At 37.5% G+C, this 16,059-nt stretch overlaps 1 protein-coding gene across 10 annotated transcripts in view; it reads left to right on the forward strand.

Annotated features, from left to right (window-relative positions):
• Window positions 1–15,593, forward strand: part of CSRNP3 (cysteine and serine rich nuclear protein 3) — an 87,268-nt gene extending 71,675 nt beyond the window's left edge. For 8 of the 10 annotated variants that reach the window (XM_032445886.1, XM_015869175.2, XM_032445887.1 and 5 more), the window contains 3 exons: window positions 77–336; window positions 4,822–5,118; window positions 6,183–14,878. In XM_032445886.1, the coding sequence (XP_032301777.1) occupies window positions 77–336; window positions 4,822–5,118; window positions 6,183–7,223 (1,598 nt within the window). In that variant the 3' untranslated portion in view covers window positions 7,224–14,878. Of the gene's footprint in view, window positions 1–76; window positions 337–4,821; window positions 5,119–6,182 lie in introns of all 10 variants that reach the window. The other 2 variants (XR_004307977.1, XM_015869174.2) reach the window with 2 other exon arrangements.
• Window positions 15,594–16,059: the final 466 nt, after the last annotated feature.

A 16,059-nucleotide genomic window follows, 5' to 3' on the forward strand; every position in this document is an offset into this window, starting at 1 on the left:
GTGCTCAAGTGACACATTTGCTGTGATTGCAAGTTACCATTAATGTAACCATTAATGTAATCTGTATCTGTTCCAGCTTCTTCGATCCTGAAGAGAGAGAAGCGGAAGAGGACAAAAAATGTCCATTTTAACTGTGTTACTGTGTATTACTTCACGAGAAGGCAAGGCTTCACCAGTGTTCCCAGCCAAGGGGGAAGCACGCTGGGAATGTCCACTCGCCACAACAGTGTGCGCCAGTACACGCTTGGAGAGTTTGCGATGGAGCAGGAGAGGCTTCACCGGGAGATGCTGCGAGAGCACCTGAGGGAAGAAAAACTCAATTCTCTAAAATTAAAGGTAACACTCATTAACTTTGAGCCTTGCCTTATGTATTTTCATGAGCAGAGTCAGGGTTGTATGGGGCCCAGTGTGCATCTTTTAAACAAAACCACTTTCAACTCTAATTTCAAAGACTGATGTAGCTCTCGCATAATGTGTACCTTAAAGTGCTTTAGAGGGATGTGGTTGCTTACTTTGTTTTCTACAGAGAAGATGGCAGAGTGACACTGGAAGTCAATCTGAAATTAGAGTCTGGAACTGCCTCTGTGCCCTGGCAGAGTGCCCTATTTAGACAAAGGAATGACAGCATCTTAAGTACAGAAAGCAAAGCACCTTATTTTCTTCACCAATTTGACTGAATTTGGCAAAAAGTAGGGGACAGCAATACAGAAAATGTTTTTAATGTATCAATTCATACAATCATTCGTCTTTAGTATTTCACCAAAAGTTGTCTGTTAAGTAATAAACATTGGACAAATTAACTCGCTTTATCTATTCAGCTTGACTGTACTTTTGAAGCTGTCCTTTTAATTTAGCAGAGTAGAGGAAGGAAACTGTATTTGTGAAGAGGGGAATTGCATTTTTTTGAAGTGTCCCTTCTGCTTCTTTCAATCTGGTAGCAAAATCTCAGGTGTCGTTGTTTTGTTTAGTGAATGATAAACTTCCAGTCTGGTGGTGTATGTTACCTGTATTTTGGGTATGTTTTCAGATGAGTTCTGTAATGAAGAGTGAACAAAGCTGAACTGTGGCTGAATTGCTGTGCTCCACCGCTCCTGTTTCTTGTGTGATACTGTAGTGCTTGGTCAGATACTACTATGTGCGTGCAGAGCAAATTGGCATCCTCAAATGTCTTTGCCCTTTTCCCCTAGAATGAATGGTGTTCATAACCTCTGTCTGTCTGAACACCTAAAGAAGTGCATATGACCCTTACTGCTACAATTAGTTTTTATTCAGACTTTGGTTGTTGTTCAAATAGAAAAACAGATTCTTATATAATTGATCTATAATTAATAACATCTGAATTGTTTTTTACAAAAAAGAAAAACCAAACCTGCAAACATAAAGCCACTCAGGACAGAGGCATTTTGACAGGACGGGAACAAAGTGCTGAAGTTAAGGATTTATTGCTATGTAGTGATCATGCCTCTAAACATCACAGGATCTTCGGAGTATCAAGGGGGAATTGAGCTGTGACTCTGGGTAGGTCCCTTGGCTGACTTCCAGGAAGAGCTGTTTTGCTATTCGCTTGGTTTCTAAATGAATGCAGACAGGAAAGGCTGTAGATTTCTAAAGTGATCAGACAGTGGTTGGTTCTAAAGCTCTGTACATCTGCACTGAAAAAATGAATAACAAACTGAAGGAAAGCAGCATTTGTTCTGATTGATTGGACTGATTGAAGGACTGATTGAGAATGACTGTGCAAACAGAAAGTGGTATTTTCTGTGGTTTGTTCTGTTCTTAAATTTCAGCTTCTTGGATTAATTTTTTCCATTGGATTAAAATATGCAAGGCAGAACACATTGTCTATTTGTACAGCTTGCTTAAAGAAAGAAAGAAAAAAGAGATAAGAATATTTTGGAATTGCGTATTCGTAAAGTTAGGTACTGTTTATTATTTTTACTTGCTAAAAATGAGGAACCAAATAAGAAATCCCTGTTAATTAAAAGCAGATGATAAAGACTTTACAGTCACCTTGAAGTCACTGTAGTCATGTGAAAGCAGCTCTTTGGTGTAAGCACTGCTGACAGTGGCATAAACGCTGTTAGCAGCAGAGTGTGAAAGTTTTAATGGCAATTTGAGCATAAAAGCCATCTTGTCAAGATGAAAGGTACAAGGTAGGCTTTACTTTAAACATGCTGTCATTTGCAGAAATGGTATGAGTAAACACAACAGGTTAGCTGCAGTACTTTTTATTGCTTATTCATAAAGTCTCTTCAGGTTAAGCTATTTTAAAATGATTTGCGTGACCCCAAGTGAAGTTAAAGCCCCTGAGTCTGCAGACCAGTAGATAAATCAGCACAGACTGTACTTATTTTGAAAACAAGACAAATGCAAATGGAAGAGGATGTGGGTTTGTCTTTTGTAAAGAACGTTCGAGCCCTTTTCCCATCTGTTGAGTGCTCGGGAATGTGCCTGAGAAGAATCACTGAGGAACGGTAAAACGTTTGGTAGCTGCTGTGACAAATGTCTGCTATTTTGCAGTTTTTTATAAGCTTGGAAATCTTATGAAACCTAAATGTGATGATGGTGGTGAGTGTTTTCACATGCATTTATGCTTAACAGTTTCAAAGACAGGAAGTCGCAGTACACTGACTGTGTTGGACATAGGTGACTTAACTGAAATCATGGAACCATCAATAGTTGGTAAACTACTTGTGGTATTAAGGCAGAATATTCTGTTTTCCAGTCCTGTCTTGGAGCTTGCAGAAATCTTTAGCTTACTGGGTTCATGTTGCTGGACAACACAAATGGAGGCCAGTAGTGGTATGATATCAAATTATAAACAGTTTTTATACAGTGAACTGCAGTAGAAACTAAAAATATATTTTCTGTGTTGGTTTCTTTTGTGTGAAACTGTAAGAGAGAAATTTCAGCCAGGGCAGGCGAAGGTATCCGACCTGAATTTGGCACCAAAGGGATTTTCATGCAAACTCTTCATGTGTCCATCAGCCCATGCCATGTTCTGTTGTTATGAATTAACCTTTAGCTTTATGAGGAAAATGTTACCTGTCTACGTATCAAGCTTAATTTAGATAAGACATGTTATGGCAACAAGAAAACAAAATGCTGTCCTGAGGTTTTGAAGTGAACAATATATTTGATGGTTCTTGATAATCTTCCATCTATCTGTAGTTCACCAATTAATTATTTGAGTAATGTTCAAAGCTTTCAGTTTCATTAATTCATTTGTTCCTTGCGTGACAAAATGGAGAAAAAAATTCAGAGAATACAAGGGAGTCATCCAGCAAAGGAGTGAAAAGGAGCTGAGGTGCTTTGAAATTACAAATTGCTCTCTAATCTTACTTGATGCCTACACGTGTGACTTGGCAGTCTGCGGGATGCACACAGCACCTGACTAGAAGTCACTCCTTAATGCTTGATCACTACTTAGCAATACTATTAAGCTTTGTAGGAGGAGGAGAAATATGCGACAGGTTGGGCATGGTTCTGTAGATGCCTTTTGTAAGCTGAGCAGTTAAAGTATTTACCTCATCAGTAGGAGCTGATAATCGTGACAAAAATAATCACAAAGCAGGAATTAGAATTGTTCCCTACTTTCAAATTTAAATTATGACAAACGATTAAATAATGGTCATCTGCTTAAGGACTTGTTTGAACTGCTTAGATTTGAAATGGGAGCAATTATAGAAGTAAACCATTTTTCTACTGAATGGAAAAAGAAGACCAAAGCAACATAGAGGATATTTAGTTCTATCCAGGTAACAAAAAAGGAAGAATAAAACAATTAAGGCTACCATCTGTGTGTCCAGACTGAGCTGTGCATGTACTGCCTTCAGACAGCTGACTGAAGATGCTCTGAACTTTTCTGTGGGTTTACCTGTCTCTCACTGTAAAAAATACAGAAAAATATTTTTAATGTTGTTCATTCTACCTTGCTGAACTAATATGTTGAAGTACATGTAGGGTGCTGGGGCACTGTAAAAGAAGGTGATTAATGGGTAATATAGTGAGAAAACAATATAAAGGTAGTTTGGGAGGACATTTTGAACATGCCTGCTTTTCAGATGAAGAAAGAGATGAATGTATATACGTGTAAAAACTAGGATAACAGACATGGTAAATAACTTTAAATATGAACTAAAATGAAGACACTAAGCTTTGAAGGCTGCGCTTACAGTAAAAGATTAAGAATATAATGCAAAGAAATAATAATGCCTGTAAAGGTAGAACACTCCTGCATTAAATAAATATGGTGCTGAATTGCTAAGAAGGGATAACTACTTACCCAGGGAGAGATTTTCCTTGTGTAACATGTACATGTTACGTATGCTGTATAAGCATTGCAGTCAGAATACTGAGGCTCCTCCCATCTGAGGGGGATGAGTATCACTTTTAACCTGACTGTACAAGTCAGCAATAATGAGTGTTTTCCTCTGTGATTGTCTTATACAGTTATTATAAACACAAAACTGCAATTACAGAAGAAGTAGGCTGTCAGTAGGAGTTCACCATTGAGTAATTCAATTATGCTATAAAATGGCAGAATCCAAAAGATCCTGTAACACAGATAGGAAAATGGAAAGTGCTAACACAGTTGGGAACATAATAAAAGCAGCAATTGTGGTGTAGGTAAGATTCAGGACTGCTTTGTTAGACATAGGAAGCATATAGCTAGATGGTGTTATTGTTTTGTTTCCTTACATACAGCTTTCCACATTCATAATTAATTTATTACACATATTTATATATATAAATACATATACAGATACATGACAGCTCTGTCTGTTGCTAAAGCACCTTGTTAACTGTTCTGTGTAACAGATGACAAAGAATGGTACAGTGGAATCTGAAGAGGCTAATACATTGACACTGGATGACATTTCTGACGATGATATTGATCTGGACAACACAGAAGTAGACGAGTATTTCTTTCTACAACCCCTGCCAACAAAAAAACGAAGGGCACTGCTGCGAGCTTCTGGAGTGAAGAAGATTGATGTGGAAGAAAAACATGAGCTGCGGGCCATCCGGCTGTCCAGAGAGGATTGCGGCTGCGACTGCCGTGTGTTTTGTGATCCAGAAACTTGCACTTGCAGTCTTGCAGGCATAAAGTGTCAGGTAAATGTCTATATTATTGTCATTATTTAACTAGCAAGGGAAGGGGTTGGAGGGGTGTGCGCGCATGCACTTTTTTGCTAAGGTGGTAAGTACTGAAAGGGTATTAAGTGAATTATTAAATAGCAATTCTTGTGGATCTTAAACTAGTTTAAGGCTTGGATTTAAGAATATGCAGTGTGCAATACAATTTTTCTCCTTAAGCATCTTTATTTATTTATCAGTTTAGGCATATACACCGTTCAGTATTATTTTTTTCATAAGTACATGTTTTCCTCTTCATGTTCCCCTTTGGCCTTTATCTAAACATGCAAATGGAAACAGAAGAATCAGTAGCCTGCAGATTTCACAAGGGTATGTAGCTTTTGTTTTAGAGACAATTCACATGCTGTCCAAATGTGAATTACAATCCAAATTCAGGAAGAAGTAATAAGTAAGTCAAACTGCAGTACTGTCCTTTCCTTAACATGCACGATACTTAACATGCAAGCACAAAAGCTGCATGGATGCAACAAAACATAGCAGAATGTTTTTTTCTCTCTGCAGATTTAGCGGTATCGCATATTGTACATACAGCTGTAAATGTCCCTAAATAGGAATTCCCTAAAAGATGGTTTCTGCTAATAACCACAAGTAGCTGTTGTTGGTTTCTCTCTAAATGCATTTTTTCTCATCAATTCTTAAATCACAGCTAATTTTTCTCTGCTGTTCTAAATAATATATTCCTTTTGCTGCTCTTGTTTTCATCTCCACATTTTGGGAAGATGTACTAGATTGTTTCATATGGCTTTCTTCTGCATCATATTTGATGTTTAGGTATTGCAGTGTAGATACAAATCACAGACCTCAAGCTGTCTAATAGAACTACTTGATTTGTGCATTCAGTCGCACTTTTCTATACTTCTGATGAATATTGTGAGACATATGGGTATTTGACATGGCTTATTCTTACAAGTACTTCCTCAAGTGAATCCCTCTTCACTTCTGTCTATTTTTTAAGCTTTCTAGGTTCTGCGATGACCAGGTTTATGCTAAATATTGTTAATCTGTATTCTCTTTTTCAAAAGGTGGATCGTATGTCTTTTCCATGCGGTTGCACTAAAGAAGGGTGTAGCAATACAGCAGGTAGAATTGAATTTAATCCTATCCGTGTACGGACTCACTTTTTGCACACAATAATGAAACTTGAATTGGAGAAAAATAGAGAACAGCAAGTTCCGTCACTAAATGGCTGCCACAGTGAGATAAGTGCACATACTAGTTCTATGAGTCCGGGACCCCATCCGGTTGAATATTCAATTGCAGAAAATTTTGAGATTGAAACTGAACCTCAGGCTGCAGTTATGCATTCTCAGTCAGCCGAGGACTTGGACTGCCCTGGGGAAGAGGAGGAAGAGGAAGATGGGAGTAGCTTTTGTAGCGGAGTTACTGATTCTAGCACTCAGAGTTTAGCCCCTAGTGAATCAGATGATGACGAAGAGGAAGAGGAAGATGAGGAAGATGATGAGGAAGAAAAAGCAGATGACTTTGTAGAAAGTATGAGTTCCCATGCTGATATGGTGCCTCTTCCTTCTGTCCTTTGCTACTCTGATGGAACTGCTGTGCATGAAAACCACTCTAAAAATGCCTCATACTATACTAACTCTTCAAATCTGTATTACCAAATAGAGAACCATGTTGCTGGCACTGCTAACCAGATTGGTGAGACTTACTCAGAAAGGGATGCTGTCAAGAATGGCAGCCTTCCTCTGGTGCCTTACAGCATGACTTCCGAACAGTTTGTTGACTATACGCGGCAATCAGAGGAAACTTTTAGCAGCCCTCATTACCCTTCTGCAAATCCCTCAGTGATTGTTTGCTGCTCATCTTCTGAAGGTGACAGCAGTGCTCCATGTAACAGTATATACACTGAGCATAGGCCAAGTCATCCTCAAGTGGAATTTCACTCATTCTTGAAAGGTCCTTCTCAAGATGGATTTGTTTCAGCTTTGAACGGCGAGAGTCGTGTACAAGAGCGCCCTGCTGAGAATTCACTAGTCCTCTCAGAAAAGAGTAGACTGCACGAAGAGTGCATCAAATCACCAGTGGTAGAAACAGTACCTGTTTAATATTAAAATTATTCTAAGACTGACTTCCTGTATTAAAATGCACTCAAATTGGATTTCCTAGAATCTTAATATTTTTTTTTAAGAGGTAGACAACACTTCGGCTATAGTCAATGTTCCAGACACACGTTCAAGCTACATTGCCAGAGGCACTGCACAGCATCAGTTCGTGTAAAGATTAAAAAAGCAGACCAACGTCAGACTGTCTTTTGATAAAAGTTAAGCACGTAAGTAAAAAACCCCACACCTAACATATTTCAAAGTAGCCTACCTGTCAAATATGTGAAACCTGCCAAGCTATCTGAATCAAAGCTTCAAGTTTTTGATTGTCGGGCCTGTGCAAGATTGTTAAAAATGATAGTTTGAAATAATCATGTTTAAAGTCCTAATTTTCAACGTACCTGAAAAAAAGAACATAATTTTAATGTAAAAGTAATTACTGTAAAAAAAGTTTTAATTGTTCTGTACTGTATGTATTTTATTTATGGTAGTTTAGTATTCATGTTTTGATAAAAAGGAACAGCATGTTCATTTGAACAGACGATCCATAGCTAGTAAGAAAGAGCATGACCAGTTTTCATCTGGAGTACCATGTATTTTTTAATTTATCAGAAAGAAATGGTATTTAACTTAACTTAAAATGCATTTCTAGAGTACTATTTTCTCTTTTTACTGTTCTTGACCAACAGAAGAGTCAGACGGGGAGGCAGGTGCATCTTTTAGAAAGGTGAAAAGTAGACAATCCTCCATCAAAATTAAAATCAGCGGTATTTCCAGAACTAGAACCCCTTCCCAAAGAAAAACCATCTTGTATATTAATGGCAAAGCAGTAGTTTGAACTTGCGCAGCACCTTTTAGCCCAGCAAACATTCAGATACTTACTTATGCACTTTAGTGCCATTTTGCAGTTATGTTTCAACTGCAGAAACTGTGAACTATTTTGGAGAAATGCCATAGCTCCAGACTCTGAGGTGTATGTAAGATCTTAAAGTCCATTGTAGCAAAACTTGGACATTTTCCCAAGCCAGTATATGTATAAGTCAGTCAGTAGATACTTTAAAAAAAAATTAAATTAAATTAAAAAAAACCTGCAGCAACAAAATACAGCTAACAAGCAAAAGAGACTTGTTGATCACAGTTTAACCGAAGCATGGAAAGTCATGTGGATGGGTCTAGGTTTTCCTATTTAGCAGTTTTTATGAGATACAAAGGTTTTTGTGGACTGCACACTGTCACTTGAATCACTTGATCTAATTAAGGATCAGTATAGTCCATGACAAAACACATCTACAGAGATTTTACATCTGCTAAAGTCTGCAAGCAGAATAGCACATACACCATATGGATATCCATTCCTTTGTACTCCATTTATTCTAAAATTAAATAGAAATTCAGTTTCTTCAAGAAAAGCAAATGTACGGTAGCATGCTTATCTGTACACTGGTAATTCTCTACAGACTTTGATCTCAGAAGCTATTTTAATGTTATTCTAATAATGAAATGTCATCATACATCAAGTATAGTTGCAGTGAAGACCTCTTTGCCAAAATAAGGATCAGCATTTTATTTTTCACCTGTCAAATCTTGATGGCATAAGTTCGAGCTCTGTGACAGTGGCTCTTCTGGTTAGAAGCTCCTTACGGCATCACATATAGTACTGCAGGAGAAAAATTCCCAGATTTAAAACATGCTTTTTAAAAAAGGAATTTAATTATTTTACTGGGACCTGGGCATCTCATTTACCAAGGTCAGCATTTTCTAATTTTCTATGCTAAATCAACAAAATATCTTTACTCCATGGAAAGGTTTTTTATTTGTTTTTTTTTTTTCACAAGTCCTATGCATTGTTTTATCTTTCACAAACTGCATCAGAAAATCCTACTTCTCCTGGGACTGGATATTCCATAGTTACTGCATACTCTGTGTACTGGAAAAGTGCAGTCATGTTGATTAACTGCCTCAGCAGTTCTTAGGCCCTGCTGCTCTTAGTCACTCTAATCTCTTTCTGTACAAGCTGAGTAGCCAGGTAAACGCACATGTTCTCCACTTCCGTATAGCAAATACCCATCTTTCAAGAGAAACACCTTAGTTCATAAAGGTTCTGCATGATAAAATGATAGTAGTATTACTCTGTCCAGATGTTTTACAGCAAGTGTTACAAGTCTCTGTATACAAGGATCTTGCATGAACAGCAGGCTAAAATCAGGCAATCTCACAACACCAGCACCAAAAGCACAACTTCCTTCCTGAGCTGGGAGAACAATTGTGAATCAGTAGCAGCATTTTAAGTTCAGCATGATGGCTCCTGGAGCATCATGCACACTTTACCAGGGTATTACTCTCAGGGGAAAGTTAAACAAAGTATTTTTTTTGTTTCATTATTCACCCCCTTGCTGAGCAATAAGAGATTATTTTCTTGGCCCCTATACTTCCAAATGAAAAATATCTTTAATAACATTAGCAAGCACAGTAAGCGATTAACACAATAAAACTTTGCTTTAAAATACTGAGAGAATAGTTACTCTGTATTTCTCTTGGCACTGGTGTCAGAGCCCAGGCCTCCTCGATGAATTTCTGAGTACTTAAATGTATTACCATACACTTAGATGCACGTGCTGTGGGGGCATGGGGTGAACACAGCTGAATTCTCAAAAGTGTACAGCAAAGGGTAAGAAGGAGCTTAGAGCCAGGATAAAGGCAGTAATCAGTAGGCCAAGGAACGTTTGCTATAGTATTTGCCCTTGCTTAACAGTAGCTAATTCTGTAGCCCTGCCCAGAACAGATAGATAGATACTCTCATTTATAGTTTATAAATCCTGAGTTAGCTGTAGAAATCAGCTCAGTGTCAAGATTCCTACTTCTTGATCAAATGTTTTCATGTTTTGCTTAGAAGACTGAAGAAATCTTCACAGAAGCAAAAATAAACTTAAATCGTGGGCTGAAGAATGTTTTATATTCTGGGCTAATGCATACATACGATGCATCCCGTTTCCCAGCTAGTTAATACTGGTAAACAGTCATATCATTTGGGGCAAGCTTATTTCTATGTGCTAAAAGTATTATATTATTAAATGATAAATGGCAGTATTTGCTTCTGTATAGATACGGCTCATCATCTTTGGAAAAGTTTACTTTACTGATGGCTGTATCAGCTTTTTCTCCTAACGAATTTTGCTACTGATAAGCACTCGAAAGAAGTCAGATAATGAACTGGCAGATAATTTACGATCGTGTGATGTAGTTCAGAAAAATACATAATGACAAAAGCAATTCCCCCTCTGTTCAAATTGAATTTTCACACAGGAAATCAATAGAACAACACATAAAATGGAACGCCTTTTTGCTCCTAAGGTGAACTTTGCCTCTCTTGGAAAAAAGCAATGTTAGAGTAAGAAAGTTTTAACTCTGTGAAGTTTTACTATCTTACATTTACGTAAATTGTTGCTAATGAATCCCCTGAGTAGACATTTCTGTCTTTTAAGGCCACTGCTTTCCATCACTTGCTGTAAATGCGGTTCAGCCCACTCACCTCCTCTCTAACTGATGAGTTAACAGTGTTAACAATGCTATCTTGCATTTTCATAAGTCATACAGACAATGCAGGTAATACTCATGATGTTGTTACCCACTAGATTGCTAATAAATCCAGATCCAGCTCCTAATCTTACTTGAGCACTGCATTTCAGTAAATGTGCTATTAAATCAATCATGTAGATATTTCCTGCCCCACAGCCAATTTAGAGGATGTCTTCACTAAAGACAAATAGTTTCTTAAAAATTGAGAACCTACGTTTATATACAAAACATGGTATGTTTTTGAATATTTCAGATGTTCATGATACTTTGATAGAAATGTGCAACACCGGACAGAGTACTGGGCTAATACAAAGGAGACCTGGGTACCTTTGGCTTTGCCTTTGTCCTGCTCTGTTACTTGGAAGTGACACCACGACTCTGGTTTGTGAGGTACTTGGAGACGCTGTGATTAAAATATTTCAAGACAACATCCTGAATAACCTTTCCCAATAAATTCCAGTTCAGCTCAGAAGTACAAATTTCATCACTAACGTGAGATACAACACAATCAAGGTCATCTTTTATGGACAACATGAATAAGCAAACATAGAAAAATAAATTCTACAGTGAAAATTGTGAAAATTAGAAAAAAAGCTTGATTTACTTGTTGAGCAGCTGCAGTTGAGGAGCAAGATTTTAGTTTGCCAATGACAGCAGCAACAGGCAGTCTTATTCCCATGCTTATCTTCTTTTGCTAGTTGAGTTCTGTCAGTTGAAACTCCTTGCCAGGGCCGTTCCAATGGCAACGCAGGTACCCTCACTCTGAGCTAAAGCAAGAGAGGCAGTTGGAGCCGCAATAAAGTTTTAAAGGCATCTGCTAAACAATAAACTCCAGTGTTTCAACTCAGGAGTTACCTGAACTCAAGCACTTTGTACAAGTCTATTTTCCTGAGGCAGTCAGGAAAAGGCACAGAAGAACAATACTGGAAATCCTCTGGTGTTTAGGGGTGTTACGCTTTCCTACTGGGGCTAAAGACTGATTTTATCACCTACTTCACCACAGTCACAAAGCCTTGCTAGTGGCTGGCATCAAGAATTTTGCTTATTTCATAAATCAGATGTTCTTATTATATCTCCATGTTTTGCAGTCTTCTCATTTTTGTTCCTTTCTTCCTCCCTGAATTTTAGTGTCTAGGAAAAAGTCTGTTTTATGGTAAGGCTTTTCATCAAAAACAACTTCATGTGAGTCTAAGTGCAACATTAGTGTCCTCATGTCCTCTACACTAACACTTACCCAGGAAGAAGAGTTGATTTTATTTTTCACTTAACGTCAACATGCAGACAAATTGGAACCGTAGTGAAAAGATGTCATCCCCCTCACTGGCTCTGAATAAACAGTAATCAGGAATGGACCCCATAGGGTCTCCCTACAGGCCCTCCATTGTCATACACTCAAACAAACAGGAAGGAAACCTACCCCGTGGACAGCAGACGTGGAAGGGGATTCTCCTATGTAGATCTATGTAGAAGCCTGTAGATCCAGTGTGATATGGCACAGCCAGTATGCAGAAGGTCTCTGCCTGGAGAATCATTTTTGCTATTCTCTGTGTTATTCTCAGTCAAGAAGATGATAATCCTTCACTCAGGGTTAGCACAACTCCATTTACTAACTTATTAAATCATTGTCATTTGAATCTTAGTTGTTACACTTCCGTTTTCTTGAGGTATTTTGTGAATTTCAAGAAGAGTAGAACTAAGTCAAATAAATGTGACTTACCTGTAGTTCATCTCTAACTGTGCCCATTTGCAACAAGCCATGAAGACTGGATTAGCTTGTCTTTACTGGCAAGAAGAATGGTGGAACGTACAAATTAAGAGCGCTGTTCTATGATGAGCACCAAGATAACCCATTGTCTTGAGGCATGAGCAGACACACCCTGGGGTAAGTGAGGGGAAGACAGAAAGGTCAATTTAGAGGCAAAGAGGAAGAAGGTAAGAGATACGCTGATAAGTACTTTTTTTTTTTTTTTCCTAAAGGGCAAAAGAAAACCAGATATAGGAGAAAAAAATACAGAGCATAGGAAATGAAGATATCCCCAGAGCAAGGATGAGAAAGCATATGCCTGTGCAGTACGTTTGGTCATGTTAGCTCATAAAATGAATTCTGTTGCTTGTAATGTTTTAAAACCAGCATGAACTTCCTGCAGAGAAGAAATGTTGATTTGCAACAGCAGTCGTATGTGGGCAAACATTACATAAAAGACTTATCCAAAAGCATGGGGTAAAAACAACACAGAAAAGTAAAATCCTTGAAGCAACACTACCATGTCTTTTCTTTGCATATATCAACCACCAGGTCATTCTCAATATCGTTTAGTTTACTCCCAGGCCTGTGCTCTAGTATAACGTCAGATAACAACAGACACTAAAAGCAAAAAGGAAATAGGTGTCCTTTCTATTAGCATTTTAGCTTGGGGGTTTTTAATGAGATTAGTACATTATGGCAGCTAATTCTTCTAGCTTTCTATACTTGAAACCTTTTTAAAACGTGTTTCTTTACTTAAAAATGAAATTCAAGGTTTGAATTAATTACAGGCAAAGGTCACCCTTGCTGGGATACTGGGATAAAGCAGCCACCCATTTAGGAGTTTCTGATAGGTGTGCTCAGCATAGGGTTTAGCTTCTTGAAAAGATGGCAGCATTATGTGCACTGGCAGCTAGTTCTCTTAAAAAAACAACAACCACAAGGCAGCATGCTATTTTTCTAAAGAACATACATTCTAAAACATTCTATTTCTACAGCGAATACCACGACATGAGCTTTCACATAACAATGCCCACATAAATGATGCTTAACAACGGGGTCCTTCTTTTAATTGACTGATGTAGGCACTTCTATGGAAATATGTCTGAAGTGTAGTTTGTAAAACATGTTTTTAAAAGTGTTTGATGTAAAATAAGCGCTAGACATTTAACGGTGCAAAAATAGTCAAAATCTGTAGGTTACAAATTCTTTCCTGGGAGCCTCAGCCTGTAATAGTGTCTTAGTAAAGTCCATCTTTGAAGTTAAACTGCATTCTGGTGTAATAACCTTCTGCAAATAAAATGAATACAGATGTACTGGTTAATAACATGAAACACTGCAGTTTGTTATTTTGATTTTCCACTTGCAGGTAGCAGTTAGAAATTATGTAAAGAATATATATGTAAATACGCATACACATACACACACACATATATATATAAATTACATTTTTATGTTTGAAATGTTTTCTTTGTTTTAAAAAATATGAACTATGTCAAACCTACACTGTGTTCCAATCCAGGGTTTTTGTTTATTTATTTTTTGTTTGGTTTGTGTATTTTTTTAAAGATTCATGTTTCTGTATATATATATTTCCCATATAAATATAAACCTGCTTTGGAAATTTTGGGGGTTCAGGGCAAGTGGTAAAGAATACACCACAGCATTGATGTGAAAACTGATGGTCTTTCAGACGTAATCCATTCAGGTGGGACTAAAACTGTGGTGTAATTGCAGCCATTTGTTTCAAATTTGTACATTACATCCAGCTTCACTAACTTTCAAGGAAAATAATTACGTTAAGAAACCAACATTTTCTATTCCAGCTGATCTTGCATACTAAAATTATGTTGATCTCAACATACAGAAATGGACCTGCTGCTTTTAAACTGTTTGAAGAAGCAAAGGAAATTTCATCTTAAAATTCGTACACGGAAATAATTTAAAGCTTCATGAATTACGCATTTCCTTAATTAGTTTCTTCTCTTTCTTAAATAAGTTGTAACATCAAAGATGCCAAAGGGTAATATAAGCTACAATAATATTCAACAGAACTTAATCTTGACGTTATGTTCTAATAATTTATTCAAATTAACTGTATTCTTCTGTATTTATATTTTCAGTATTTATTATGAATGATATGGAATTTGATGTATTTATTGTGGCTTATTACTGCAGCGTATATATTACAGAAATGAGCATTTTTAAGTCTTAACATTAGTTCTTTTTGTTAACTAGTGGCACTCGTATTGGCTGTATTTTTATTATATATTGTACAATATATATTGTCCATTTGTTTGCAATGAAGTAAAACAGGTTTCTACGTTACATCATGGCTGCCAGTGCATTGTGCATCTTATTTCTGCTAAGCAGTCACCAGACATTCCTCTCTTGTCTAGCACAGTCAGGATTAGCACTGCACCTCCTTCCCAGGGCTGCAGAGACCCTCAAGAAGCTCTGTGAAATTTCTAGCATTTCTCCCATACCTCACAGTCTGAGAATATAAGAAACTGTTTCAGCTGTGGGGGTGTTTTGTATTTTATATAGTTTTAAGACTTAGCGTATAAATGCTAAAGGAATCCACACAAATGGTTTGTTTGGTATTTCTGTTTGTGACACTAATACTCACACTTTGGCGAGTGGAAGAAACTGGATGATTCTTCTGCAGACACCACGATGAATTTAATCGTTCTGCTTTGGAGTTAATGAAAGAACAGTTGTTTGGGGGTAGTGGGGGGAAGGCAACAGCTCCCTCTGGTGGTCGATTTGCAGAAATGTCAACGGCTCTAATGGCCTCGTAGCCGTACTAGTAAATAGCAAGGCAACTGCTTTATTATTCCGAAAGCTGCTGATCAATATTGCTTCATTATGGAAATAATTAACAACATGGTTCTGTGCCATCTTTTCATTCCAATACTTAAAATCGCGCTCTACGTTTGTGAAAGGTAAGTTGACAGTAAGTGCAGTGACACATGGCATAGAGCTGAATGATTTGTATTTGCAAAAATGGATAAAGATTAGTTGTCCTCTGTTATATATCATTAAAAAAAAAATGTTTTCACTGGATTTAATGTAGCATTTGGTTTAAATTTATTAGGAGTTATATGGAAGAGAATAGATGAGCATCTGTTATCAGGCTGCTTTTGGTACTGCCACAAACTATGAATAACAGTGTTTCAGGGCTTGCTAAGACATACCGGCATAAAAAAACCTTATAGAACAACTTTCAAAACCAGTATTCTAATTTAAGACATTAGGATGTCAGTTCAGAAACAGAAAGTCTTAACTCTGAAATTCAGCTGCATACTGTTCTATTAATATTACTCTCACAGTTCTGTACTCACATTTAGGTAGACTGGCAGACAATCCTAAGGGTATATTGAGCTAGCGAAGTCCCGGTGCAGGTAACAGTGCTGTGTCCAGGCAGGAGATACCTTGAGCCACCCACCCTCAGAGCACATCTGGGATCTGCTTCATCCTGCCAGGAGCAAGCTTCAAATCAAACCTTCTTCAACAGCT

This window comes from Coturnix japonica, chromosome 7 (genome assembly GCF_001577835.2).
Source record: "Coturnix japonica isolate 7356 chromosome 7, Coturnix japonica 2.1, whole genome shotgun sequence".
NCBI classification, from domain to species: domain Eukaryota; kingdom Metazoa; phylum Chordata; class Aves; order Galliformes; family Phasianidae; genus Coturnix; species Coturnix japonica.